General features: G+C 49.4%; 1 protein-coding gene across 1 annotated transcript in view; it reads left to right on the plus strand.

The window, feature by feature from the left end:
• FAM155B (family with sequence similarity 155 member B) overlaps window positions 1–24,368 on the plus strand; it is a 27,038-nt gene extending 2,670 nt beyond the window's left edge. Inside the window, exons 2-3 of the mRNA XM_040630698.1 lie at window positions 22,713–22,884; window positions 23,267–24,368. Of these exons, the coding sequence (XP_040486632.1) occupies window positions 22,713–22,884; window positions 23,267–23,652 (558 nt within the window). The 3' untranslated portion in view covers window positions 23,653–24,368. The remainder of the gene's footprint in view (window positions 1–22,712; window positions 22,885–23,266) is intronic.
• Window positions 24,369–26,841: the final 2,473 nt, after the last annotated feature.

Consider the following 26,841-nt stretch of genomic DNA (forward strand, 5'->3'; position numbering starts at 1 on the left):
CCCCACACCCCCACCCCCGCCCCCGGCCTCCAGCCTCAGCCAGGGGTGCCCCTTCCTTTCCGGAGCCGGTGTTGAAAGTCCTGGGACTGACTGGTGCAGGGGGAAGGCCAAAGGGGGAAGGAAAAATATTTGGCAACCTAACCCTCACCCTGTGGCCCTTGCCAGTGGGTGAGAGAAGAGGCATTCCTGCCGGTGGGGCACTCAGCTCTATTGACCTTATATGACCTGAGTTGGAGCCCAGGGGTGCCTGTCTTCTCCCAAGGAGGGAACCTGCCAGCTCCTCTTCCCTGATAAAAGGAGTTGGGGAACGGGGTACAGCGGCTGGTGGGAGGGCCACTGGGGGTTGCTGCATTACAAAACTCCCAGTGCCTTCCCAGCACACTGGGGTAGCAGTGGAGGGAAAGCCGGCTGTCTGGCTGCTGGCGACAGGCATCCAGAGGGGAGGGGAGGCCACTGCAGAACGCGCCTGCCTAGGGCAGAGCTGGGTATGGAGAAACTTCCTGACCCTCGGCAGGGTCATTCTGGACAATAGGTGCATGGCGGCTGTAAACATTTGGGATGTGATGCTACTGCTCTGTTTGCTCAGCTTGGCCAGGTGGCCTGCCTTTGGGAGAAAAGAGAATAGCAAGGTCAAAGGGTCAAGTGAGGAGGAGACCAGGTGGGGTGGTGGCCTCACTCCTCCTAGAGCGGGGGGCTGAGAGCTGGAGAGGGAGACAGTGACTCCTATCCTAGCTTGTCTCCCTCTGAGGCCTTGGGGAGGGGCAGAAAGTGCCCCTTTCCAACTAACATGCCCCCTGTGGACTTCTTCAGGGTGCCACGCTCTTGGTGGGCTCCTTAAGGATTTGGGCAGGGGACTGGGGAGGAAAGGGGTGGCTCCTTGCTCCTGACTTCACTTTCTCATTCTCCTTTTTCCTGTTCTCGTAACCTAGCAGTCTCCCTCCCGCCTCCCTCAGCCTCAGCTGACTCACTGCCTCACTCACACTACCAAATGAGATATTCCACTTCTTAAAGGTGTACAGACAGATAGACAAACACACACTGCCATACACCACCACCACCACCCCAGGCAAAGTCATACAGAGATCGAGAGAGGTCGTCACACCCACAAACAGTTTCAGAGAGGCAGACACCCTGTCACACACACGCATAGCTCCTATGATGCCAGAGACACCCAGGCAGGCGGAAGAACTGTCACATGAAGAAGGACACATTTTGTCATAGACAGAGACACACACACCCTCGATGTCAGTCACAGATATACACTCAGTGAGAGCAGAGGGATGTGGTCCACAGCAGATGGAATAAAGGATGTCTCTCTCTGTGGCCCTCCCTCCAGCCCCATAGCCCCAATCCTTCTCCTTCCCTTTGGTCACCGGGATGAGTGAGAGACCATGCCACAACTTTCCCATGGGTTTTTTTCCCACGTTGTAGTTGGCTCCAAGCTCAGTCTGATCCCACACTCAATGATAATCCCCCGTATTAATTATCTTTCCCAAGCACTTTGATGGAGGAGAAAGACAGCTGATGTCTTGGATTCCGGAGGCCGCATCACCTCCACCACTTGTTAGCAGTGTGACCTTGGGCATGTCACTTCACTTCTCTAAGCTCCCATTTCCTCATCTGGGACACAGGACCCATAATCCTTGCTCTGTCCACATCCTGAGTCTTTTGTGAGATCAATGGGAAGAGAGAGCTGATAGTGTTTTGTAGGAATAATATAACCCCTGACATGGGTGTTAGGCTTAGGGTTTTAACCTCTCTCACAGATATTACGAGATCACAACTGCCCAGGGAGGATGGCGATACCAGCACCATTATCCCCATTTGACAGACGAGGAAACCGAGGTGCAGGGGGACCAAGCAGTTTGCCCTCTGAGGTCGCTTAGCTGACGAGCAGGAGTGCCAGGCCTCCAACCTGCACATTCTGCAGAGGAGTAGAGGCATGCTTTTGCCATAGCCTCCCATCGAGTTCCCCATGGCCAGGGCCCTCCCTGCTCTCCTTTGTCTCCTTGCTGCTGTGGCTGTCACTGTCACTCTCTTGCTCTCCCTCTCAAGTGAACTCCGCCTGCTCTCTTGCTGCCAGCTGTGCTGGGAGAAGGGCAGTGCCTGCTTCCTCCTGGTGTCTCCCACTCCTCTCCCGCGCTCGCTGCCTCAGCTGAGGCCTAGACCCACAGGACTCTGGATTCCAGCTGTATTATGGGCACTGAGGGAAAAGGCAGCCCTGCTCTGCTCCTACCTACAGCCTCCCTCCCTTCACCCCACCACTCTACCTCTATCCCAGTCCTTTTTGCCCATTCCCAGGCCTGCCCCCAGGCTCCAAGCCCTCTTCTGTCTAGCCCCTACCCCAGATGGGATCCCTTGGAGATGACGCCTCAACCTCAAAGCTTCCCACCAGGTGGAGAGCCCATAGCCCAGGCCAGGATGAGGAGGCTTCCTCTACTTCTGGAAACCAAGCTTGGAGCCGCTGCTGCAGGCCCAGGTGACCCCCATCCCTGGGGCCCTGTCCTGAGTGTCTCAGTCAGATCTTTCCTGGGCAGCTCCAGAAACCCTGTTCTCTCCTTCGGCAGTGTCTGCCCCTGTTTTGGGCCATGCAGGGCCCCACGAATCATACCTGTCCTCACTGCTGCCTGTGACACCTCCCAATTTAGTACCAGCTGCAACATTTCCTTAATGTGCGACTGACTTCCTCTCACACAACAAGGGATGTTAACTTAGGCAGGCTGATGCCCATCCCCACCCTGGCCTCTGCCAACCCCAGCCCAGTGCTCCACCAGGCACTTATCTCCCTGTGCACACAGCCCTGAAGCCCTCCCCTCCCCCTCCCCTTGGCCGGCCCTCCCAGCCCTGCCAGACAGACACCTCACCTCCCCCCCCACAGTTCTCCATCCTCCCAGCCCTGCCATGCCCCTGCCTGGTTCCCGTCCCCTGTCCCCTCTTCCCCCACCTCTGCCCGTCTCCCACTTAAAATTTAGGACCTTGTGACTACGGGGAGTGGTGGAAATGAAAACAAAACCCTGGCTTCTTCTCTCAGAGTTCTGATCCAAGAAGGGATAGAAGCCCAAGAGAAGGACAATTCACTCTCTTACCAGCTATAGGGCCACAGAAGTAAAGGTTGGTGCCAAGGAAGGATGTGATAATTCTACTCTGCTCTGGACAGGCCTGAACCCACCTGGCAGACTGTTCGTTTCATTCTGGATCTCACACTGAGCGGGTGGGGAGGAGGCTGGAACCCAGGTTCTCCTGGATAGAGTTGAAGGAGCTGTTTCCCCTGGAGATGAGGAGACTCAGGAGGATGTGATCTCTGACTTCAAACCCCAGAAGAGTTGTCATGGTTCAGAAGAAGCATGTCCTGCTTAGCCCCCATAGGGACTTTGTAGTTCCAAAGTCCTGGGATCAAACCCAGCTCTTTTATCTGCTCCCTGTGTGACCTTGAGCTAGGGACTTCAACTCTCAGAGCCTCACTTTTCTCATCTGTAAACTGGAGCTAATCCATCATAACAGCCCTGTGAGGCCATTATTAATGACAAGTCTGCACAGCACCTAGGCCTGGCACATCGGAGTGGCTCAGTTAGCAGCTTTTTTCCTTCCAAAGAGGGAACAGACTGCCCTCAGGGGAAGTAAGCTCCTGCTCCCGGCAAACGTGTGGCCGGACTCAGGCAGACCCTTGGAGGAAATGCTGTGGTGACGGCTATAACTCCAGGTTATGGGAGGAGTTGGACAGGTGACCTCTGAGGTCTGTTTCAGTGCGGGGTTTAGGCCCCTGAGCAGAGCCTGCTCCCAGAACAGTGGCATTGGATGGGAGGGGCTGGCGAGGGGCCTGACACCTCCACATAGAGGGGGGACGGCCAGAGCCAATGCATCACCTTCTGCCCATACCCGTTGGGGCCTTGCTCTTCTTTCACTCCGGCTGGCAGCTGTTTCTGCCTCACTGCCTTCCTTTCTCCTCCCACCTGCCACAGCTTTCCTGCCAAGCAGGACTCCTGGGCTAACACTGATGCTGAGAGCAGGGAGCTCAGGTCACGGGGCAAAGGGCAGATGCTATAAGTTGGCAGTGGTCCCTGTTGTCACCCAAGCTTGCAGGCCAGGAGTCGAGCCCCACAGTCGGCCTCCCTGACCCAGGGTTCTCACAGGCAAAGAGGGTGCTCTGTTCCATGCTGGGGCGGCAGGGGCAGGGGGCTGGAAGAAGGGGGAGGCAGTTAAGACGTGGCCTCCTGGGAAGCATGGCAAAGCCTCCCCTGAGGAGGAGCCTCTAAATCCAGAAGCTCATTGCCCAGGAATGTGAGCATTGGGCTTCCGGAAGGACGCGGGGACAGAGAAGAGGCAATGTGCATAGCTCAGACAAGGTTATGGTGGATTAAGTGTGGGAGGGGGAAAGTGACCTCATGCTGCCCACACCTCTCCAGACCACCTCACCCCCATCTGACCCACCCCGCCCCCCATAGTCTTCCCAAATTTTAGCCCACACTCAATATCCCCCATCCACATACCAGTGGCCCCACAACCTTTCTGATCTCCTCTTAGAAGATCGCCCTAGACCATTCCCAAACCATACCTCACACCTCACTTGCTAATCCTCACCCCTACACTCCTCCAACCCCCACTTCTCCCAGCAGTTACCTCCAGCCCCTTGCCCTATCTCCCATCCCACCCCCCTCCCCTCATCACCCACCTCTACCACACACCCCTCCCAATCCTTACCTCATGTCTTTCCCTTCTTCTGGCCTCCCCCCAATCCCCCCCCGAACCCTGCACTGTACCTCTTGCCCTTGATAACCTCCATGCCCCCTCACCCCTTGCATCTCTCACACCCCATTCACACTGCACCTCCCTTATCCCCGTGCCTTCTCATGCCTCCCCTTCCATCTTCTGGTCCCCTCTTCTGTCCCCTCCCTGCCTCCCCCTCTCCCTTTCTGCTTTTGTGTCCTCCCTGCCTACTCCCCTCCCTGCTCAGAGCGGACATGTGTACGTGTGCATGCACATACACTTGGACACAGACACACACTCACACGGACACACAGTCTTCTTCATGGCTACTTCCCATCCTTCCCACAGGCTGGTGCCTGACTACTATAGTCACCATAGCAACGGGAACCTCCAGGAAGGATACACTGGTATCTCCTGAAGGTGGGGGTGGGGGGAGCTAGGTGGAGGAAGGGAGCCCAGCAGCCTCCCACCTAGTCTCATGGTCTGGCTGGAAGAGTCTGCTGAACACAGTGGAGGCAATGGAGGGGGGGGTGAGGGAAGGGAAGACAGTGGGAGGGGCTGAGAATAAAAGAGGGTCAGAGATCTCTGAACACCTCACAAGTCCGAGAGGGCGCGTCTAAGTCCTATGGGTGCATGTCGACTCCTCTCCAGGCATTGGTACCTCATGGAAAGGGCACCCCCACCCCTTCATGTGTAGGTGGGGTTGTAGGAAGACACCTCAGGCTCAAGGGTGGGAGTTTGCCCTAGAAAATCTTCTCCCTCAGGGCAGTTCTTTTGTGTTCCCACCCTCGGAAGCTGTTTACCTGCTGTGTGGCCATGCAGACCAGGCATCAAACCTGCCCCCCACCCCCACCTTAGCTCACGTCTCAGCCACACGCTGATTCCAGCTGCAGGTGTTTACTGGAAAGCCAGGGGCAGCTTCTGAGGGGTCTAGACAAACACAGGCTTCCAGAAGCACCATTGACCGACGCTGACCTGGGAGGTCTCAGGGGAATGGGTGTGTTGTGCTCCTGTGGCTACAGGCACTTAGACCAGAATGCATGCGGGCAGCCAGGGATGCTGGATCAGACTTTTCTCCCTAGGCATAAGAGCAGGTTCAGGAAGGCCTGAATTTTTGACACCTTGAGCCAGGTAGGTGCTTAGAGGGGAGTGCAAGGGCACAGGCGAGCTGCAGCTGGCCCTGGAGAGGGAGGGAGTTACTACAGAGTGACAGGAGCTGCCAGAACCAAAGCTCCTGTTCAAACGGATCCTGGGGAAGGGAGCTGGAACCCGGGCCACAAGTCTCTGGGCTAGAAGGCTGGGCAAACAGGCAGCAAAGAAGAAAGGGGTGGAACAGGGAAAAGGGGAAAGAAAACTGCAAGCTTTTGAGTGCCGGCGAGATGACAGGGGCTTTCTATGTGTCCCTAAACTCATTTAAATCCAATCATCCCAGCAGGCAGGTACTGTCATTATCCCCACTTTTCAAATGAGACAGCTGAGGCTCAGTGAGGTCAGGTGACCCACCCATGCCACATAGCCAAAAGGTGGAGGGACTGGGATAAAAAATCAGGTCTGTCTGTTCTTTCCCAAGAGCACACGTGTACAAAGAAAATGTTAATGATCTCCTCCAGCTGTCAGAATCAATGCCCAGCTGGCTGCTGAGAGACTGGGCTGCAAGGCCACCCTGACCTCAGAAGAGGTCCAGCAAGGCCTACTGGCAGCTTGGGGCCCCCTGGAGTGGCTCAGGTGCAAAGTGGGGACCCACCGACATCCTCTTTGTTCAGCCCCCCAGCCTCTTGTCCTTGATACCCAGTGACAGTCACCAGCATCCTCTTGGGAGAATGACAGAGGATGGGTACCAGGAAGGGTGGTGTTTGCTGCCCCCTTTCTCTGCAGGCTCTACACAGGAGGTGGGAGGGGCCGGGCTCCTCCTGCCTGGAGGAAGGTAACTGTTCTGTTCTCAGCCTCCTCCGGTGCAGGAGGGGAGGAGGTCCTCCTAGGCAGGCCTAGCACAGGCCTGAGCCCCACCTGGCACCTGCTGGGAGAGCTGGTAGTGGAAACAGTGAGACCTTGTCACCCCAGAGCCTGCCGAGGCCTGTTCTGAGCTTTGGACACCCACTTGCCGTGCCGCTGTTTAGGTGAGCCCTGGCCTGGGAGAGCTAGGCTTCTCTTGGCGGTAGAAGGAAATGCCAACTCACCAAGTTCTGCCTGCCTGCCGAGGGACAAGGCATGGTGGTGGGAGTTACCATTATTTCCTGTAAGTTTATTCGATTATTTGGATAGCCTGGCAACCTGGCAGATCTGTGAAAGGTGAACATATCTGCTTAGTGGTCACCTCAGCTAGAACTTCCAACCAAGTCAGTCCTCCAGAATTGTAGACTCAGAATCTTTAAAAATTTTTCCAATTACAAAAAAAATGGTCTCTGAGAAATTCTGGAAAATAGAAGTATAACAGGTAAAAGGTCCCAGAGACACTCTTAATGTTACAGTGTATTTCCTTCTAAATATGTCTTTTTGTGGCATATCATTTTTTAAGATTTTATTTATTTCAGAAAGAGAGAAACAGAGAGAGTGAGAGTGGGGGAAAGGCAGAGGGAGGGGGAGAGAGAGAATCCCAAGCAGACTCCCCACTGAACGCAGAGCCAGACATGGGGCTCCATCCCAGGACCCCGAGACCAGGACCCGAGCTGAAATCAAGTGTCGGACGCTTAACCGACTGAGCCACCCAGGCGCCCCTATATATATATCTGTTTAGTTTTTTCAGTATCTTAAAATAGACATAACATAAAGTTCTCCATTTTAACCACTTTTCAGTGCCCAGTTCAGGTGCATGAAGTGCCTTTGCAATGTTGTGTAATCACCACCACCATCCATTTCTAAAAGGTTTTTATTCTCCTAAGCAGAAACTCTGTACCCATCAAACAATAACTCTGCATTCTTCCCTCCCCCAGCCCCTGGTAACCTCTATCCTACCTTCTCTCTCTATGAATTTGACTCCTCTAGGAGCCTCATCTACGTGGAATCATACACTACATGTCCTTTTGTGTCTGGCTTCTTTCATTTAACGTAATGTTTTCAAGGCTCATCCATGTTGTGGCCTGTATCAGCACCTCATTCCTTTTTATGGTTGAATAATATTTTATTGTCTGGATCTACCATATTTTGTTTATCCATTCATCTCTATGGACACTTGGGTTAGTTCCACCTTTGGGCAGTTCCGAATAAAGCTGCTCTGGACATTCACGGACAAGCCTTTGCGTGGACATAAGATTTCATTTCTTTCACCTTTTGTCTATTGTGAATAATGTCGTTACGGCCTTTGGGATACAAGCATCTGTTCAAGTCCTGGCTTTCAATTGTTGGAGGTACATAGCTAGATGTGGACTTGCTGGATCGCATGGGAATTCTACGTTTAACTTTTTGAGGAACCACCGCGCTGTTTTCCACAGCAGCTGTACCATTCTACATTCTTACCTGCCACGCACAAGGGTTCTTAATTTCTCTGCATCCTTCCCAACACTTACTATTTTCCCTGTTTTGATAAGAGCCACCCTAATAGACATGACTGCCTATTTTTACATAGTTGAAATCATACAGTTTTTTTACCCTGTTCTTTTCAGTTACTGTTAAAAGTTATACCGAGTATCTTTCCATGTAATTAAACAAAAACATCAGTCTTGAGGAGTGTACAATATTCTATCACATGAATATAGTGCAATTTATTGAAGTAGTCCTCTATGCGATATTTACTTTACTTCCAACTTCTACTATTGTAATTGACGCTATGATGAATATCTTTGTTCATAAATCTGTCAGATCTATGATTCCTTTTTTAATAAATGCTATCTCAATCATATTTTTCTTATTTCTCTACTTTGCTGAGTTTCTCAAATCACAAAATACTGCACGCTCATTGTACCAAATCTAACAATACAGAGGTTTACAAAGAAAACATGAATAAGCCTCCCAGAGCCACTGCCCTGAGGTCGCTGATGTTAACAATTTGGTGTGTATCCTTCCGCCTCTCTCTCTGAGCTTACATAAACATTTGCACACACAATGACTTTTTCTTTCCTTTGTTTTGCATACAAATGGGAGCATAAACATTAATTCCACAAGATGAACATTTGGGACTCGTCTAACAGAATCAAAGAGTATTAACCTTTTCAAGGCTCTTGACATACAAATTTCTTTCTCACCAAATTTCTTTCCACAAGGATTAGTCTAGCCTATAACTTCACCAAAAGCGTGGGACTACTTTACCACCCCTTTCTAGCCTTGACTATCATATTTTTAAAGCTTTACTAATTTGGGGGTGAAAAATGGTATAGCATTGGCTTTTAATTTGCATTCCTTAGGTCAAAAATTTGTTTTTCTTGGTTATAGGCCATTTGTATTGCCCATTTTGTGAATTGCGTCTGTTTGCGTCTTGTGGTTTTTTATTGATTTTTATGTACTCTTTTATAGGTATTAATGATTTTAACCTTTTTCTGATCACATTTGTGGCAGTTATTTTTCTCATTTGTTGTTTCAATCTTAGAGCTGAAAGGAGGGAATGGGAAAGAAAAGAACTATCCCAGACCCTTAATTCTTTCGTCTGCCTTGTGAAGTCCAAGAATATTTATCCCCATTTTACATAGGAGAAGACAGGTTCAGAGAGATTAAGTAGCTAGCTCAAGGTCATTCAGCTAGTAAGAGTTGGAGCTGGAATTTGAATCCAGGTCAAATCCAGGGATTTGATTGCCAGAAGGCAGTGGGACTACCCAATCTCCGGCTGGGCAATTAAACTATAGGTAAAGCTTTATGCTAGTTGCTTAACAGACATAATTTATAGAAAGGCAAGGATAGGTGCCTTTATTATCCCCATTTTGCATGTGAAGAAAATGGAGATCAGGGAATTTAAGTCACTTGCTTGAGGTCTCATAACTGGTAAGAGCAGACATAGGATTTGACCACAGGATGGAGTTTAAAGATGTTTGACCCTCGCACGCATGCTGCCTCCCTAGGGACTACCTTCTTGGATCCACACTGAGGCCCAGAAAGGGAAAGTACTTTGCTCATAGCCACCTAGCAAATTAGTGGCTGAATCCCTGCCTCCTTATGGGTGACTTGTCCAAGTTCACAAAGCTAGCCACTGGCAGGGCCAGAATCAGAAACCAGCTTTAGCTGACTCTCCTTCTGACTTGAGCAAAGGCTTTGCAATGCGGACATTTCTGGGGCATGCTGGGTAGGAGCCATTAGGTAGAGTGCCCTGAGGCCTTTCTGAGGGAATGGACTCTTGTACTGGAATCTTCCAGGGCAAGACATTTCCAGAAGCCCCTAAATGCTAGGACCTGGAACGGGAGAGCCAGTGTCCAAAGGCAAGAAAACCCTTCTACAGGGAGACAGCTGCACTCCCTTCGCCAGCTGCTAAAGATTAAAGCAGAAATAGCGAGCCTTAGGCTCTGGATAGGAAGCTGATGGGTTTGGATGAAACAGAGCAGTAGTTGCCTCTTTTCGACATCTCCTTCTCCCAAGGTATGTGTTTGTGTGTGTGTTTAGAGGAAAGTGGGAATGGAGTGCTTTGACGGGAGAGTGGAAATGGTCGTGTATAGCCCATAGTGCCCAAATGTTCTCCCCCCCCCCACATCCCCTTACAAGGAAAACCTTACTCATATAAGAAATGGGCTGAATACACTGATGGTAGAAAATCACTCTTCCAATTAGTCCTAGAAATCTCTCTCCAACTTGACCTGAAATTCCATCAAAAAGATTTGTTTGAGTAAAGAGCTAATTCCTTCAGTGGTAGTAGTGAAATGGAGAGACCAGCCAAGGGGCATATAAGAGCTTGGGCACTGAAGTCCTGGTAAATCTGGCTTTGAAATCGGTCTTCTCCATAAAATAGTTGTTGAGACCTTAAACATATTCTTTCACTCTCTTGGAACCTCACTTTCTCCACATTTGAAAATTAAGAAATAGGGTCATTGTAATGCTTAAATGGCATACAATGTGCTAACCTTAAGACTACAGTATCTATGGAATGGAAAATGCTCACAAAATGGTAGCCGCCATTATTATTACTGGCTGTGTGGCTTTGGGCAAGTTATGTAAGCTCTCTGGTCCTTCCTGTTGTCACCCGTAAATATGTCTCCACCTCAGGGGGTGGTTGCAAGGATTCAATGAGTTAATAAATGTCACTTGCTTAGAACAGAGCCTGGCATATAGCAAGCACTTAATAAATGGCAGCCAGTATTATTCTCACCTTAATTAGATGTGTTTCATCCAAATGACTGTTGAATACCCAATTGAGATTGACAACACTGGGATGGACTGCTTAGGAGAAGGGAAAGGTAATTTGGGAGCAGGCGGTGAAGTGTCTGGCGTGGGAGTGGGAGGTTGGGAGCCAGAAGGCAACTGGTGAGATTCTAGTGAGCAAGGGCACAAAGACATGCTTAGGTGGGGAGAGAAAGAGGCAGAGATGGAAGGACTCCAAAGCCTTGATTCACCTCATCCCTAGAGACCAAGTACGGCTGACAGATCCTTTTATCAGGTCTCTGTTCTCCCCAGCCTCTCATCTGTCTATCAAGGTACTGCATTTGGGGAAGGAGGTAAGGCAGGGTCAGGGAGCTGCTTTCACAATGATCCTGGTGGAAGGCTAGAGATTGCTTTCTGGGCCTGGGCCCAGGGCTAGCAATGTGTGGCAGACAGCTGTGTCTGGGAGGGGGCAGTGGGATTTTATGCTGCACATGTCTGTGTGCAGCTCAAAGGAAGCTACAGCTGTCACTGTCACACTGGCAACATTCCTGTGGTGGTCTGCAAAACCATGGGGCACAGAAGCCCCCAAAGTTCCTGTCCTCTCATATTAGTTCCTCTCTCTGGCTATAGGACCACTCATTAGTTCTGTTGGCCTGTTAAGCTGACCTGGCCCAAGCCCATGGCCCAGGCAGTGGTGATGGAGTAGATGATCCAGGATTGGGCAGTGCAGGGCCTGGGGCTTTGGGACTGAGTCTGGTGAGGTTGGTCAGATTAAGTCTTAGATGTTTTATTGTTTTTGAGGTTCATGGATGCAGGTAAGTTTATCTTTTTGTTTCATTTTCATTTTATGAAAGTATTATATGTCCATAATTTTAAGAAACCTGTATAAGCTACATATGTATACTCACTCTTCAGAGTCAAACACTTGAAATTCTCTTACGTTTTTCTTCTGATATTTATCTCCACATTTCTAATGGTATGCCAATACTGCTATTTCTTGATTTGTCTGTTTTAAATATCAGTGTGTGTGTATGTGTGTGAATTATATATATATATATATGTGTGTGTGTGTGTGTGTGTGTGTGTATAATTTAATGACTTTCAAATGATAAATATAGATTTCAATGCTTATAATTAAAACAGAAGCCTTCTGCTCAACCCCTGAGCCTCACTCTTCAGAGTTAAATATTTCCAAATCTCTTAGCTGTTTCTTCTGATATTTATCCCCACATTTCAAAATGGCATGCCAATACTACAATTCCTTGAGTTTTTTGTTTTAAATATCTATTGACTTAATTTTATTAGAGGAGGATTTAGCTCTCTTACTACCAGTAGCACTGTATGTGCACTCATACTCCCCTCCCTTCATACATCCAATATTGGCATATCACAATTTCTGATTTTAACAGTATTCCATTTTTACATTCTTAAGACTATAAATATTGTTCACAGCTGAGTCATATAGAATACTTGATTACATTTCCTTCCTTGGTCAACTTGTTTTCCTGGAGTTAATATTTGCCTCTTTTTTGCTTAGTTCTCTATGACTTTTCGCTAATACATCTCCAATTTCCCCATCAGAACTGTAAAATTCATGCAAACACATTAACTTTACATAACCCGTTACTTCTACCTTTTTATTGCAGTTCTCCACCTTACTCCAGTCTGGGCTAGTTGTTGGAGGCTTCATTTTCAAGTGCTCAGATTTCAAGTACTTAGCAAGCACGTTTTGTATATACCTAGCTCCATGTGAAACACTAAGGGCAATGCACAGATAAGTGAGATACAATCCCTGTCCTCAGGGAGCCTACAGTCTCAAGGATTTAATTTATACAGAAGTCTTACCAGAAGGCTTGGGCTCCTTGCAGGGACTTTGATCTAGGCTGTGCCTTTGATCCCACACTCCGGGAAGGCCTATCTCTTTCCATCTCTCTCCACTGAATTACCAGAATGGTATTCACCACATAGTCCCCAGGAGAGCAAATGTGGTCTTAGGCTGCATTAACAGAAACAGAGCTTCCAGGTCAGGAGGGCTGATACTTCTACTTGACTGTGTTGATAAACTCTGTTTGGGAATTGAGTCCTGTTGCAAGGGACACAGAAAAATAGGAACTCATCTGAATATGAACAACTGGGATAGAAGAGAGAACTAGAAACCACATCCTATGAAATAATTGAGGAAAAGAAACTGGGAATGTTTGGCTCCTTAGAAGAGTGGTCTACACATAGCTATCTCCATTTTTCTTCCTTCACATTTGCCTTCCTTCACATTTGCTACAGTCTGGTTTCTGCCGCCACTGCTCCACTGAAATCGTCCTCACCAGGGTGAGACTGCCAGCATGTTTCTAAGTCCTCATTTGCTGACCACTCCCTCTTCTTGGAAACTCTCTCCTCCCCTAATTTACAGAATGCTACTCTTTTCTGTTTTCCTCTAATCTTTTAGGCCACTCCCCCATCTTCATCAGATTCCCTTCCTCCACCTTTCCCTCAAATGTTACTGTTTTCCAGGGATCCACTGTTGGTCCTTTTCTCTTTGTGCTCCCTCTCCCTAGGCAATATTATCCAACTTCCTTGGCTTCTGCTCTTGCTTTATCAGTCAGGGTGAGCTAGGTTATGCTGCAGCAACACACAACTCCTAATCATCTGAAGCTTAACAAAACAAACAGTTATTTCTTGCTCACAGGACATGTCCAAAACAGGTTAGCAGGGAGCATCTGCTCACGATAGTCACCAAGAGACCCAGGCTAGTGGAGGTTCCGTTTCAACTCTGCTTCCACAGTCTGTGGCAGAGGGAAAAGAATGTGCCACATCATATACCAACTCTTAAAGCTTCTCCCAAAAAGTGATCTGTGTCACTTCAATTCACATTTCATTGGCCAAAGTAAGTCACAGGGTCATGCCTAACTTCAAAGGGTAGGGGAAAGTATAGTCCTACCATTTTCTAATAATTAACCCCTTATCCCTTGGTGATTTATCTCTGGCCCAGACCTTCCTTCTGAGCTCAGACCATTATGTCCAACTACCTCCTTGACATTTCTACCTAGTTGACCCACATATACTTCAAAGTCAATATGGTCAAAAACAGAATTCATCATTTTCGCCCCCAAATCTACTCCTCTTCCTGATTTCCCTTCCTTAACGAATGAAACTACTATTCATCCTGCCACCCAAGCTAGAAACCTGGTAGTCATCCTCCCTCTCCCTCGTTCCCTACCTCCATAAGTTATCCTGTTGATTCTACCTCCTTGATGTCTCTTCTCACATCCACCCCTTCTCTCCATTTCTTAATTGTGCTGCTACTGCCTTAGTTGAGGTCCCCATCATCTCTCACTCAAATTACTGCAATAGTTTCCTAACTAGCCACCCTACCCGCAGTCTTGATGCCTATACTCCAACATCCATCATTTTCAAACATAGCCTGAAAAGTTAGCCACAAAAGTGGTAAGTGATCTTTTAAAAAGCAATTATTCAAGACTCATTAAAGGCTTTCAGTTGCCTATAAGATGAAGCCCACCTCCTCCTCGGCATCCAGAGCATATCATCACATGGTCATGGCCTTCCTCTGCAGCCTCACCTCTCTTTACACTCCCCTTTGCAGCCTCTAACTAAGATAAACTACTTACAGTGTCTGAACCCAGCACTATCTCACACCTCCAGACCTTTATACCTGCTGATTCCTTTGCTTCAAGTACACTTATTCCTGCCCTATTCCACCTAGTGAACTTCTACTAATTTTTTCCAAGCCCCAACCCAAGCCTTCTCCACATGGAGATGTCTTCCTATCCTCAGCCTTCAAAACACAGTTGATCACTCTTCCCATTACGCTAGCACTGTACCAAGTACATACTATTTAGCACAGTGACTTACAATGATTGATTCACATGGTTGTCTCTCCTTCTTCTTGAAGATAGCAATCTTATCTTATTCATCTTTATCATATGTAGCCCCTCATCACAGCGCCACATACTCAGAAGATGTTCAGAAAGTGATCATGGCATGAACAAATGAATGGGAAGACCTGACTCAGGGAAGTTTACAAATAACTGCAGGGCTAGCCAGGGGGACAGGAAGCTGACTGTAGAGCTAGTAGGAACCATGAGTTAAGCCACAGAGAGGCATTATCTCAGCTCGAAAGAAGAAAGAACTTCTTTAACTGCTAGAGTTGTCTGAAGATATAGGCTGCTCTAGGAGAGAATAAACGCACTGTGACAACAGTGCTTGGCAGTGGTGTTGGAGTGGAAATTCCAACAGCAGACAGGGAAGTGATGATTCTCACAGTCCCTTCCATTCTGGAGTGGTCATGAACCTGCATCCTCTGCTCTTCTGATTGATATGGATCATCTAGGCTCCTTAAGAGCTACGCCCGCGTTAGGAACAACACTTTTCCACTGATCAAACTGCCCCTGGCCAAGCCAGGCCCACCCAGCCATTGGCCTTTGAGCAGGTGGCCTGGGAAGTTTGGAGGTGTGAGGTGCCTCTGGAACTGCACTGGCTTTAAGTTCTTAGCCACCTCTCCAACTATCTCCCCTGCCTTTTCTCCAGGTCAGGCCAGGCCACTTGGACCCATGACTGCTCATTCTCTGAAGCAGGAAAGCTGTTGCTTATTTTTATAGCCACTTAAGTAAAGCCATATCATCCACCTGGATTTTCCCTGTAATGCCTCTAATCCCAGTCTGACTCTGCCAATCCCAGTGAATTACAGCTGTCTCCAGAGTTATGTCCATGATCTCCTTTCCCTGAATTGGAGACTGACTTTGACCTTACCCTGTTCTGATCCAATTCTTTGAAAGCCCAGAATCAGGAATAGGAGCATGTGGCTCTTTTTGGACCCTGCCCAAGGAGGCACCTCACAAAATTCTAGGTGTGCTGATGGAGCACGGAGTTAGTTGTCGGAGTACCTGTTTTAATCCTGGGTTTGAGGCTGATTTCTTGCATGCCTCTGATATGGCTAAACCAATCCCTTTTCCTGGGCCTCAGTTTCCTCCTTGGTAAAATTTGGGGGCGGGGTGGTTACTTGTGTGCTGTGGATAGTGGGTTTCATCCCCAAGTCTAGCCCGGAGTGTTGCTCTGCCTCCACAGGCTCTGCAGCTGCAGCTCCTGGCCAAGGGTCCCAAGAGTACATTAAGAAAATAAGCAGCCATAAAGAGAAGGTTTGTAGGGAGGATTTGGATGGGGAAACAGGCCCTAGGGACATTAGCAAGTTGGAAGCCAAGAAAGAAACTGCCGACTTTCTGGTTGGCAAGAACAGAAGCTCTCCTCTCTCTGGATGGTTTTCCAGATCTTACACCAAGGAGTCCAGGGTGGCTTCTGGCCCTGAGTCTTGGCTTTGGGCTCTGCGTGTGTACACACTCACTTGTGTAGATTCACACAGCATCCTGGGGGCCAGGAGAAGTCAGACACTTCTTTACAAAGGAGCATAGGGATGAGGGTGCCCTGGCCAGGGGTGCAAACCAGGAAACAGGAAGGTAGGGCTTTCTAAGTTCTCCTGGTCCTCCCTAAACTGGCAGCTGCAGAGCCTGGGAGGGTTTGGGATCCCCCTCATCTTTCCTGCTCCCATTTTAAGAGTGGCTTAGCGGCCCAGTTGGGAGGAGGGGTGGGAGAGCCTTCCCAGCTTCCTTTTTGGGTTAATTGGTGTTCCCTCTAGTTACTCCCCGCTTCCTTCCCCTCCCAGTTCCCATAGCAACTTGGCTGCAGCAGCCAGAACTTGATTGAGCCCAGCAGTGGCCTGACTGAGGTGGGAAAGGGGGTTCTGTAGGAAAAGGAGGGCACTGCCAGGTCAAGTCTTCCAACCCCACCCATCCTCTGCCACTACCTCGAGGGTCCAGGATGGTTAAGCTTAGAGGACAGCACATGATAAAGAAGTGTTTTCTGCTGGAGTTTGAAGAGCCTGAAAGCCCAGAGACAACCTGGTTCTCAGATACCCTCCCTGTGTATGCCTTTGTGTGTCCTGCCCCTAAGTGTGGAATTCACAAGTCATTGGTAGAATTGTCCAGTAAGAAGAACCCTGGAGTTGGAGCCAAGAAACCAGGTTTCAAGTTTCTCCCTCTGCCATTATTTTATGTGACTATAGACAAGTCATTCCCCCTTTTCTGGGCCTCAGTTTCCTCATCTATAAAATGCAAGTAGAAGGGCTAAGCTGATAGTTCTCTGCGTATTAAAATTACCTAGGGTGTTTTGAAAAACTACATATGTGTGGGTCCCACCCACAAGGAATCTGACTTCGTTTGTCTGGAGTGCATTTTTTAAAGACTGAGTGATTCTAATATGCAGCCAGAGTTGAGAGACTAGAGCAAGAGATCTCCAAGGGTCTCCCAATGGACTGTTGTCTGGTTCTGAGACATTTTTTCCTTTTCCCTACATGGCCCACCTCCATCAAGTCCCACAGCTTCCCTAACCCTGGCTCTCCTAGCTCTTCCCCATTCTTATGCATGATTATTCAGGCCGCGCCCTATGACTGCCCAAACATACGGTGCTCTCTGGCCCAGTCCTCACACTGATGAGTTGGGGCGAGCTACTTAGGTCCAGTAAGGGAAGAGGGCTGCAGAGACTAAGGCAGGCTTACTGACCAGATGGTGGCCCTGAGAGCCAGACTTTTAACTTGAGAAGGACGCCAGGCCACCTCTGAAGCAGGTGAGCCAGCAGTGGCCTCAGATGGCCCTCTATGAGGCCAAGAATTGGATTACCACTCAGCCCCTTTTTGCTCTTCCTCCATTTCCCTCATTAACTCATTGCCTGTTCCTGCCTAACCACCCACAGGACTGGTGTCCTCCTCAGGCAATCTGCTCACCCACTTGTCGCCATGGTGACCCAGGCTAAGGGGTATGGGGCTTGAGGGAGGGTCTTCTAATTAAGGAGAAAGGCCACACTCCCACTGTCAGGCCACCCCTCTCCCAACCTCTGCCTCCCTCTCTCCCTCCCTCTCTCCCAGAGCATACAGGTGAGTGCCCAGCAACCATAGTCTGTTAGTAGGCCAATCACAGTTGCCTGGGAGGAGGGCTGCAACTCCAATTGGGCCTTCTCACATAGGAGCAGGAATATTGAACTGGAAGAGCCCAGGGAGAATCCTACAGGGACCTCTGAACACAATCAGTGGAAGAAGGAGCCATTCCACACACTTTGGGGTGAGGATTAAGGAGGACCCTGATGGTGATGGGTATTAAGGAGGGCACGTATTGCATGGTGCACTGGGTGTTATATGCAAGTAATGAATCATGGAACTTTACATCAAAAACTAGGGATGTACTGTATAGTGACTAACATAATATAATTTAAAAAAAAAAAGGACAACCCTGAGTCCAGGCTGCCGAGATTGGGGCAATGGCTGTGGACAGAGCCTTACCTTGGCAACCTGGGTTCCAAAAGATGGAGGGGGTTCTCTGAGGCACTGGGCCCCTTAGCTCTAGGCATTTCCTTTTCTTTCTTGCCTTGCTTTTATTTCTTCTACCTTCCTACTGCTCTCTTATCCATCTTCTCATCCCTGCTTTTTTTATATCCCCATCTTCCTCAGCTACTTTTATTCCCCTGCTCACTCTTACCCTCATCTTTGGGACTTCCTCTTTCTTACCCCTCCTCTTCACAAACCCCCTCTTACTCCCTCTGATGTCCCCACCCTCTTATACCCCTGCTCTTCCTTACTTTTCAACTTCTCTCACTCTCACTACATCTCTTTACCTCCCTAACCCTCCATCTCTTATACTCTGTTCTTCCTCTCCAGGTCTACCCTCATCACCACCATTTCTTACCCTCCAACTCCCTACTCTTTCTCACTCTCTCTTTCTTACACACTCCTGCCTTGTACCCCCTACCCTGCTGCCACTCTTTTCTACCCCTTAACCCCCCTCTTACCTGTCCACCTCTCTCTTACCCTGCCCCTTACCTTCACTTGATCTTTTAGACCCTCCTTTCATTCCCTTCTCATTCCTTTGCACATACCTTTTATCCCAACAATTTCACTTTTAGGAACTTGTATAATAAAATTTAACACAGGTGTGCAAAAGACATGTGTATGAAGATATTCACCAAAGCATTGTTTATAATAGTGAGAACTTGGAAATAACTTAAATGTCCATCCACAGGAGATTGGTACCCTTCCCACTCCATTCATACAAAACTCTGTTCTTTTAGCACACCATGAATTTACTTACCTCCACACTTCCATGTAAGCTGTCGCCTTAGCCTGGAATGCCCTTTGGTTTCATCTCTACCCATCCCATCTAAAATCCTTTGAGTTCTAGCTAAACTATTATCTTCTCGCCAAAATCTTCCCTAGCTGTTCTATTTGCTTCCCCTCAATGGCCAGGGGTTTACCTCTCCTACAGTATATATCATATGCCATAGATTCAAATTAGATGCATCTACCTATGAAACTGGAATTTCTCTGAGAGTAGGGACATGTCCTCATTTACTTGCCCTGTTCATTCAGTCAGCAGACATTTTTTATGTATATTGTGCTGAGTACATAATGGTCAATAAAACAAACCATGTCTGCTCTCATGCATTGCACATTTTAGTGAGGCTGACTGAGAAAAACAAAATGAGGATGCATACAAAGTCATATTTGTGGTGAAGAAACACTTGAGAAAAAGAGGGAGTAATGAGAAGGCATCCTCTAACTAGAGGGGTCAGGGAGACCATCTCTGAGGAGGTGATATTTGAACTGAGACCTGAAAGATGAGAAGGACCTAGTCATGCAAAAAGGTGGGGGGAGAGCATTCCAAGCCAAGAGAACAGTATGAGCCAAGGTCCTGTGGTAGGAAGAAGTAGTAGGGTATGTTCAAGGAAAAGAAAGAAAACCTATGCGTGTACATGTGGAGTTTGATGAGCTTGAAGGAAGAGATAGGAAATGAGTTTGGAGAGACAGATGGGAGCCAAGTAATGCAGGGGCTTGAAGTCTGTGGTCAAAGGTTTGGGTTTTATTCTAAATGCATTGAAGGGTTTGAAGCAAGGGAGTAATAGGAATCTGGTGGTGTTTTGAGATCACTCTTACTCCTGTGTGAACAGTGGATGGGAAAGATGAAGAGCAGAGGTGGGGAGGCCAAATAGGAGACTCTTGTACAGGCAACAGAAGATAGTGGCCTACACAAAGTTGTGGAAGTGGAGTAGGAATTGGTGTGCCTCACTGAAGGACTGCATGTGGGGGTGCACAGAAGGAGGGGAATAAAGGCTGACACCTAGGTTTCTGGCTTGAATCCCTGGGTAGTTGGCCATGGCACTTCCTTGAAATGGTTGAAACTTGGGAGTAAGGGCAGATATGGAGTTTAAAAAAATGAAGAACTTCACTGTACAATTTAGAGCATGTTAAATGTGAGATGCCAGTGAGATATCAAAGCACCAAGCAACACTTTGTTCCTCAGGGGATTGATTTGCACTACAACCCACTACCACCCACCACCACCCCCCTTCACCACCCCCTGCTTTGGAAAAGGCTGCTGTGGGGATACACTGTGAAAGTTCATGTCCACAGTGAAGTTATTTGTATTTTACTGTAAATGTTTAAAGTCAACATAAGAAGCTCTGACCACGTTGTTCACAGTGTGATCGAAAGGCTTCCAGCAGCACAATGACCAGGACTCTTGTTCAAAATGCAGATTCCTAAGCCCACCTCAGTCCTCTTGAAGCTGAATTGGAGGGAGCTAATCTGCCTATTTAACAAGCACCCCAGGGGATTCTGAGGCCCATTGAAATCTAAGAAACTATGCTGTAACTAACAACTATGACAAGGTGCCCCTGAAGATATGGGGAGGATGTGGGCAAGGCTAACCCCATACGTGAGAGTTGCCTGGGCCTCCTGTTAACGTGCATGTGCTGACATGGCAGGTCTGGGGTGGGGCCTGGGATTCTGCACTTTTCACAAACTCCTAGATGATGGTGATGCTGCTGGTCCAGGTCCACACTTTCAGTAGCAAAGAGCTAGACGAGTGGTTCTCAATGGGGGATGATTCTGACCCACCCCCCAGGGACATTTGACGATGGACAGAGACATTTTTTGGTTGTCACAAAAATGGGAGGGGGTTATGACTGGCAACTACTGGGTGGAGTCAAGAAATGTCGCTCAATATTCTATAATGCCCGGGACAGTTCCCGCTACAAAGAAGTATCCAGTCCATGGCTTTTTACCCAAAGAAAATAAAAACACTAATTCAAAAAGATATATGCACCCCTATGTTTATACCAGCATTATTTACAATAGGCAAGATATGGAACAGCCCAGTGTCTATTGAGAGATAAGTGGATAAAGAAGATATGGGTTGTGTGTGTGTGTGTGATGGAATATAAAAGAATGAAAATAAAAGTCCTAAAAAGAATGCAATTGTGCCATTTGAGACAACATGAATGGACCTGGAGGGTATTGTGCTAAGTGCAATAAGTCACACTGAGAAAGACAAATACATATGATTTCACTTATACGTGGAATCTAAGAAACAAAACAAATGAATAAGAAACAAAAACCAGAATCAGACCTAGAAATACAGGGAACAAATTGAAGGTTGCCAGAAAGGGAGGGGACGGAGGGATGGGCAAAATGAGTGAAGGGGACTGGGAGACACAGACTTTCAGTCATGGGATGAATAAGTCACAGGAGTGAAAGGCACAGCACAGGGATTAATGCCAATGGTATTGTAGTAGTGTTGTATGGTGACAGATGGTAGCTACGCTTGTGGGGAGTATGGCATAGAGTTGTTGGATCACCATGTTGTAAACCTGAAACTAATGTAACATTGTATGTCAACTATACTTCAATTTAATTAATTAATTAGTTGTTTTTTTAAAAATTTTTAAGATTTTATTTATTAGAGAGAGAGAGAGCACGAGCAGGAAGGAAGGGCAGAGGGAGAGGGAGAAGCAGGCTCCCCGCTGAGCAGGAAGCCCGATGTGGGGCTGGATCCATCCCAGGACCCTGGGATCATGACCTGAGCCGAAGGCAGACGCTTCACCGACTGAGACACCAAGGCACCACTTTAAAAAATTTTTAAAAAAGAACTGTCCAGTCCAAAACGTCAGCAGTGTTACTGTGTAGAAAGTGTGGGCTTGATGATAGCCAGAGTATAGATCAGGGAACCTCAGCTAGGACCCAGAGCCTGGTAAGCGTGGGCTAGATGAGGAACAGAAAGTATACCATGAAGTGAAACTGCAAAGCAACGTTTCCGAATGAAACATGGTATCTGCCCCACACCAGAGCTGAAGCCACCAGGACAGAGCGTGGATTATTAAGTAGAGCTTGAAAACACATGTGGTGCCTGGTAAGGCAGATTCCTGTTTTCATTAAAACTAACCTCTCACATTTGCATTGCACTTCAGAGTTTACAAAACATTTTCGTATGTGTCATATTATTTGATCCACATAACACCCTAATGAGGTAAAGCAAGGATTATTCTTTCCATCTCTTTCTTGAATTTAGAAACTTGACCCCATCAGCCGAAGAAGTGTTTGTTGAATTGAACAGAACTGAAATTTACCACATTAGAAGTGACTTTAGACAAGTCAGGATACCTCCTTGGGTCAACTAAAATAGTAGGGTTGGCTGGGATGATCGGTAAGATATAGGAGTAATTTTGTGATTTTACCAATGAAAAAATGTGTCTTGGAGGACTGCAGATTAGGGGCCCTGGGACTTTGAGCTATGCGATGGGAGATTTTAGAGTAGGATGTAGTGGTCTTGACACACACCCTTCTTCTCCCCCGGCCCCTGGATCCTGACATTGGGTGATTGGGCAAGTACACCCCTCCTTAATCCCTCTCCTTTGAGGTAGGAAGGGGCTGGTGCCTGGGCTGATGCTCTTTCCTCTCCCCACAGGCTGTCTACAAGGCCTGGCTGTGCTCCGAATACTTCAGCGTGACCCAGCAGGAATGTCAGCGCTGGGTGCCCTGCAAGCAGTACTGCCTGGAGGTGCAGACCCGGTGTCCCTTTATACTCCCTGACAATGAGGAAATGGTGTACGGAGGGCTTCCTGGCTTTATCTGTACAGGTAAAGGCAGAGCACTGGGGAGGAGGGAGGAGGCTGGGGGCCCAGGACAGGCACCAGGTTGGGGGTGTGGGAGCAGGGAGGACAGCAGGGAAGTCAGATTAGAAGGTTAGTGCCTTGAAGATTTGGCAGTGAGGTCCCCAGGTTGGGACAGGGCCAAGTGGAATAGGGGCAAAGAGCACAGGGGCCAACTCTATCCACAACATGCCCGAGAAACTGTCTGGGATCCCTGCGAGAGAAGTATCCAGAAAGGGAAGGTGCTAAGGGGCGGGCGAAAGGAGTCTGGGCCAGGGCTACCAGAACAGTCCCAGCTTTGCAAATCTCCTCTCTAGGAAAGCCATCTGTCCCCTTAGCACCCCACCACACCTTCCTTATCCATTGGCAGGGTTGCTGGATACTTCGTCAAAGCGGCCAGAAACCAAGTGCTGTGACGTGCAGTGGGTCTCCTGTGAGTCGGAGAAGAAGAAGTTCAAGGAGACTGAGGCCCCCAAAACCCACCACCAGCAATTCCACCACTCCTATTTCCACCACTACCACCAACAGTACCACCACTACCACCCCCGCCATGACCCCCCAGGCCACATCAGCCACAAGCCCTCCCTGCTGCCGGTCTCTGGGGGCTCCCGCCTCAGCCCCAGCAGGATCCGGCTCTATGTCCTTGTTCTCATGCTCCTCCATACCATGGTGTCCTTCTCCAGCAGCCAGGGTGGTGGAGGACTGGGGCTGGAGGCACTGCCTGCCCTAGATGAGGGCCTGACTCGGGAAGAGTGACAGCAGGGAGGGAGGACAGACCTCCACCACACACTGACATCAGCTCCAGCCCCCCAGGTGGAGGGGGAGGGGCTCCTCCCATGGGAGGTATAGGACCAGGTGGGGGGCGGGGGGAAATGGGGGGGCCACACATCACCCCCAACCTACCCCCACCCCAAAAGCAGCTCCAACAGAACGGCCAGAGGGCCCCAGGAAGCTGCAAAACTCATCCAGGAGAAAAAGGCAGGAGCAGCAGGTGCCCCCCCAGGTCCCCATCTATGGGGCTTAGCAAAAAAAAAAGGGGGGAGTGGGGGCTGGAAGTACCCACTCCTGCTGAGAGCCCTGACCCTAGGGAAGGAGGCTGCTCACCCAGCCTTGGCTCTGCAGGGAATGTTGGGGGGCACAGAGGGGAGAAGCTCTTTCCCCCCTCCGCATTCCTTTTGTTGCCACGATCCTTAATTCCCTCCTGCCCATACCCCTACAGGCAATGGCAGACGGTGCCGTGACCCTCCTCCCGCTCCAGTGCACCTTGCCCCATGTGGGGCCACCACAGGCAAGTGCCAGGCTTGGAGATGAGGTGCGCACAGTCGTGGCTAGGTCGGGGCCCCAGTTAAGCTGTGTCCCACCACCCTAGGCAATGAGGGGTAGTAATGGGGTACAGAGTGAGTGGTGAGAGCGAGTGGAGTTAGGGAAGAGGGAGAAGACAGGAGAGGAGAAGAAGGGAGAGGAGAGGAGGGAAGGAGAGAGGAGAAGAGAGCAGAAGAGAGGAGAGGAGAGGAGAGGAGGGGAAAAGAGATGAGAACAAAGAAGAGGAGAGCAGAGGAGAGGAGAGGAGGGGAGAGAAGAAGAGGGGAAAGGGAGGGGAGGGGGACAGATGTGGGCCGAGAGCTTAGAGAGATGACAGAATTGTCTATAGTCACCTGGCTTGGGGAGGATGGATGATCAGTGTTGAGGCAAGCTCGAGGACAGCTCCCCAAATCAGAAAGGGTTGCATAACGAGTCCTGTGGGGGAAAGAGCACAGGAACTCGGTTGTTGGGCCTCGAAACAGAAGGCTGATAGCACATGGTCAGACTGCCACTGTCTGAAGGGCCATTATCTTACAGAAGGTGCACATACTCTCAAGGGCCACTCTTGCCCTGGAGATCTTGGCCTTGAGGCCAAAGATGATTCCATTTCTGATCTCCATGGGGAGGAGGGACTTAAGCCCAGTGGGTCAGGCCTGGCCTGGGTCCCCATACACCCTCATTCTGTCCTAGCCCAGGCCTCCATGAAGGAGAACCTGGTGGCATTGTCCCAGGGCTTTCCAGAGATGAGCCTCCCCCATCCCCACCCTGTCCCCATCCCCAGCCTACCAAAGAGTATTCGCCCCTTCCCATCCCAGACCCTGTGGGTTACTGTCTCAACTGTGGAACAACCAGACTCTTCCTCACCCTGTAGCGGGTCCCCTGATCCAGCCACCCCTGCCTCTTCCTGGAGAAGGTCCAGAGACAAGTGGGTCCCCTGATCCAGCCATCCCTGCCTCTTCCTGGAGAAGGTCCAGAGACAGGCTACAGGACCCACTGAATAAAGAAAATGGGCTGTTGTCTCTTGGCTGAGACACTGGAACTGCTTAGGCTAGAGAAGAAAAGAGGCCTCGGGAGCCTCTTGAGGGCTCTTAGCCTTGTGCTGATCTCCTGGGAGTGGGAGGCCACATTGCCTGGGACATCTAAAAGCCGATAGGAGCAGACAAGAAAGGAAGCCAGAACTGTGTTCCTGGGACAGGCCAAGGGGTTTTCGGTGCCCAGAAGGGCCTGTGTCCTAGGCTGCAATGCCAGTGAGAAAGGGAGGGGTGGGCCTGGACCTGCACTCCGGAGAAACCAAGAAGGGGATGGGGAGGGGACAGCCAGAAGTGGTTGGCAGGGGAGAGATGGGAGACCACCCCAGGAGAGAGGGAATCGTTCAAGGACCTCCGCTGGGTCCCAAATAGGCTCCATGAGACTGGGGAGTCCTTCCCTGCCAGTTTTCTCATTTGTCACAGCCTGTGTCCCTCCCCCAACCCCTGTGCCCTGCCCACACACTCCCCCGTTTGGCCCACAGCACTTCGGGCCTAGCCACATGCCCCATCCCTAGAGTGCTTTTTTCAGGTGGGGAGGGGAAGAGGTGCTGGCTCCTTTCCACAGATGCTTCTGTAGATGTGAGAGACCCTAGGTCCTGCCTTCGAACTCCTGCATCCTCAGGAGGGGAAAAGGGACTGGGAAGCAAAGGGGGACCTTAGGGCCCCAAAGAACAGACCCTTGGAGACTCCCATCCTCTCTTCCCCCTCACCAAGTGCCCAGGAGACCCCTGGCTCAGACCAGCCCAGGGCCTTGCCCAGTGGCAGGGGAAAGGGGCACCTCACTCCACCTCGAAGTCATTCAACTGTCCCTGTCCACCTCACCACCCAGAACTTCCACCACCCCTCCAGCTGCCCCCTGCTCTGTGTCACAGGCAGCAGAGCTGGGCAGCTTTCTTACGCCATTTTCTACACTGTGCTTCATGAGTAGAACTTTCTTGCACTAGTTCCTATGACTGAGTCTCCAAGCTGGATTCCTAGTAGTGCCCCCTCCCTTCCGCCCTCACCTGGCTATGATTCAGTTGTTTCCCCTTCCCCTGCCTCTGTGTTTCGGTGAGAGTCTCTGTACGTGTACTGCTTTCTGTTTTGTTGCATTGTGGGGCAGAGGCCTCTCTGCTCTTGTTCAACCCCATAAAGAAATAAATGGTAAGACTTGATGATAACCCTCCCTTCATGGCTTTGTTCTGTGGCATCAAGCACTGCCAGAGAGGAAAAAGTCTAGGGCTTGTGGAAGGGGCGGGACCAGAGGGCGCTAACCCTGTGGCTCAAGTCTCAGCAAAAAAAAAAAAAAAAAAAAGGAAACTCTGCAGGAGGGCATTCAGACAAGGAAGCACAAAATCAACCTTCTGCAGAGATCAGACAGATAAGGGTGAGTGCGTGAGGTGGGCCAGGGTGAGGTGAAGGGCAGACTCCAAGGTCGTGAGTGGTGACAAGTGCAGGGTGCGCGCAGTCTGCAGGAGGCAGCGCAAGCCCAGGGTTGTCTTGTGGGAACATGGGCCCAGGGATGCCAGATCTCGCTCTTTATCTGCGTGAAGGCCCCTCGTTTCTAAATGTTGACTCAGGTCTGCAGAAAGCAAACCTCTCTGTGTACTAAACACATCTGCAGAACACACAGGGC

The sequence above is a fragment of the Ursus maritimus genome, assembly GCF_017311325.1.
Source record: "Ursus maritimus isolate PB19 chromosome X unlocalized genomic scaffold, ASM1731132v1 scaffold_X1, whole genome shotgun sequence".
NCBI classification, from domain to species: Eukaryota; Metazoa; Chordata; class Mammalia; order Carnivora; family Ursidae; genus Ursus; species Ursus maritimus.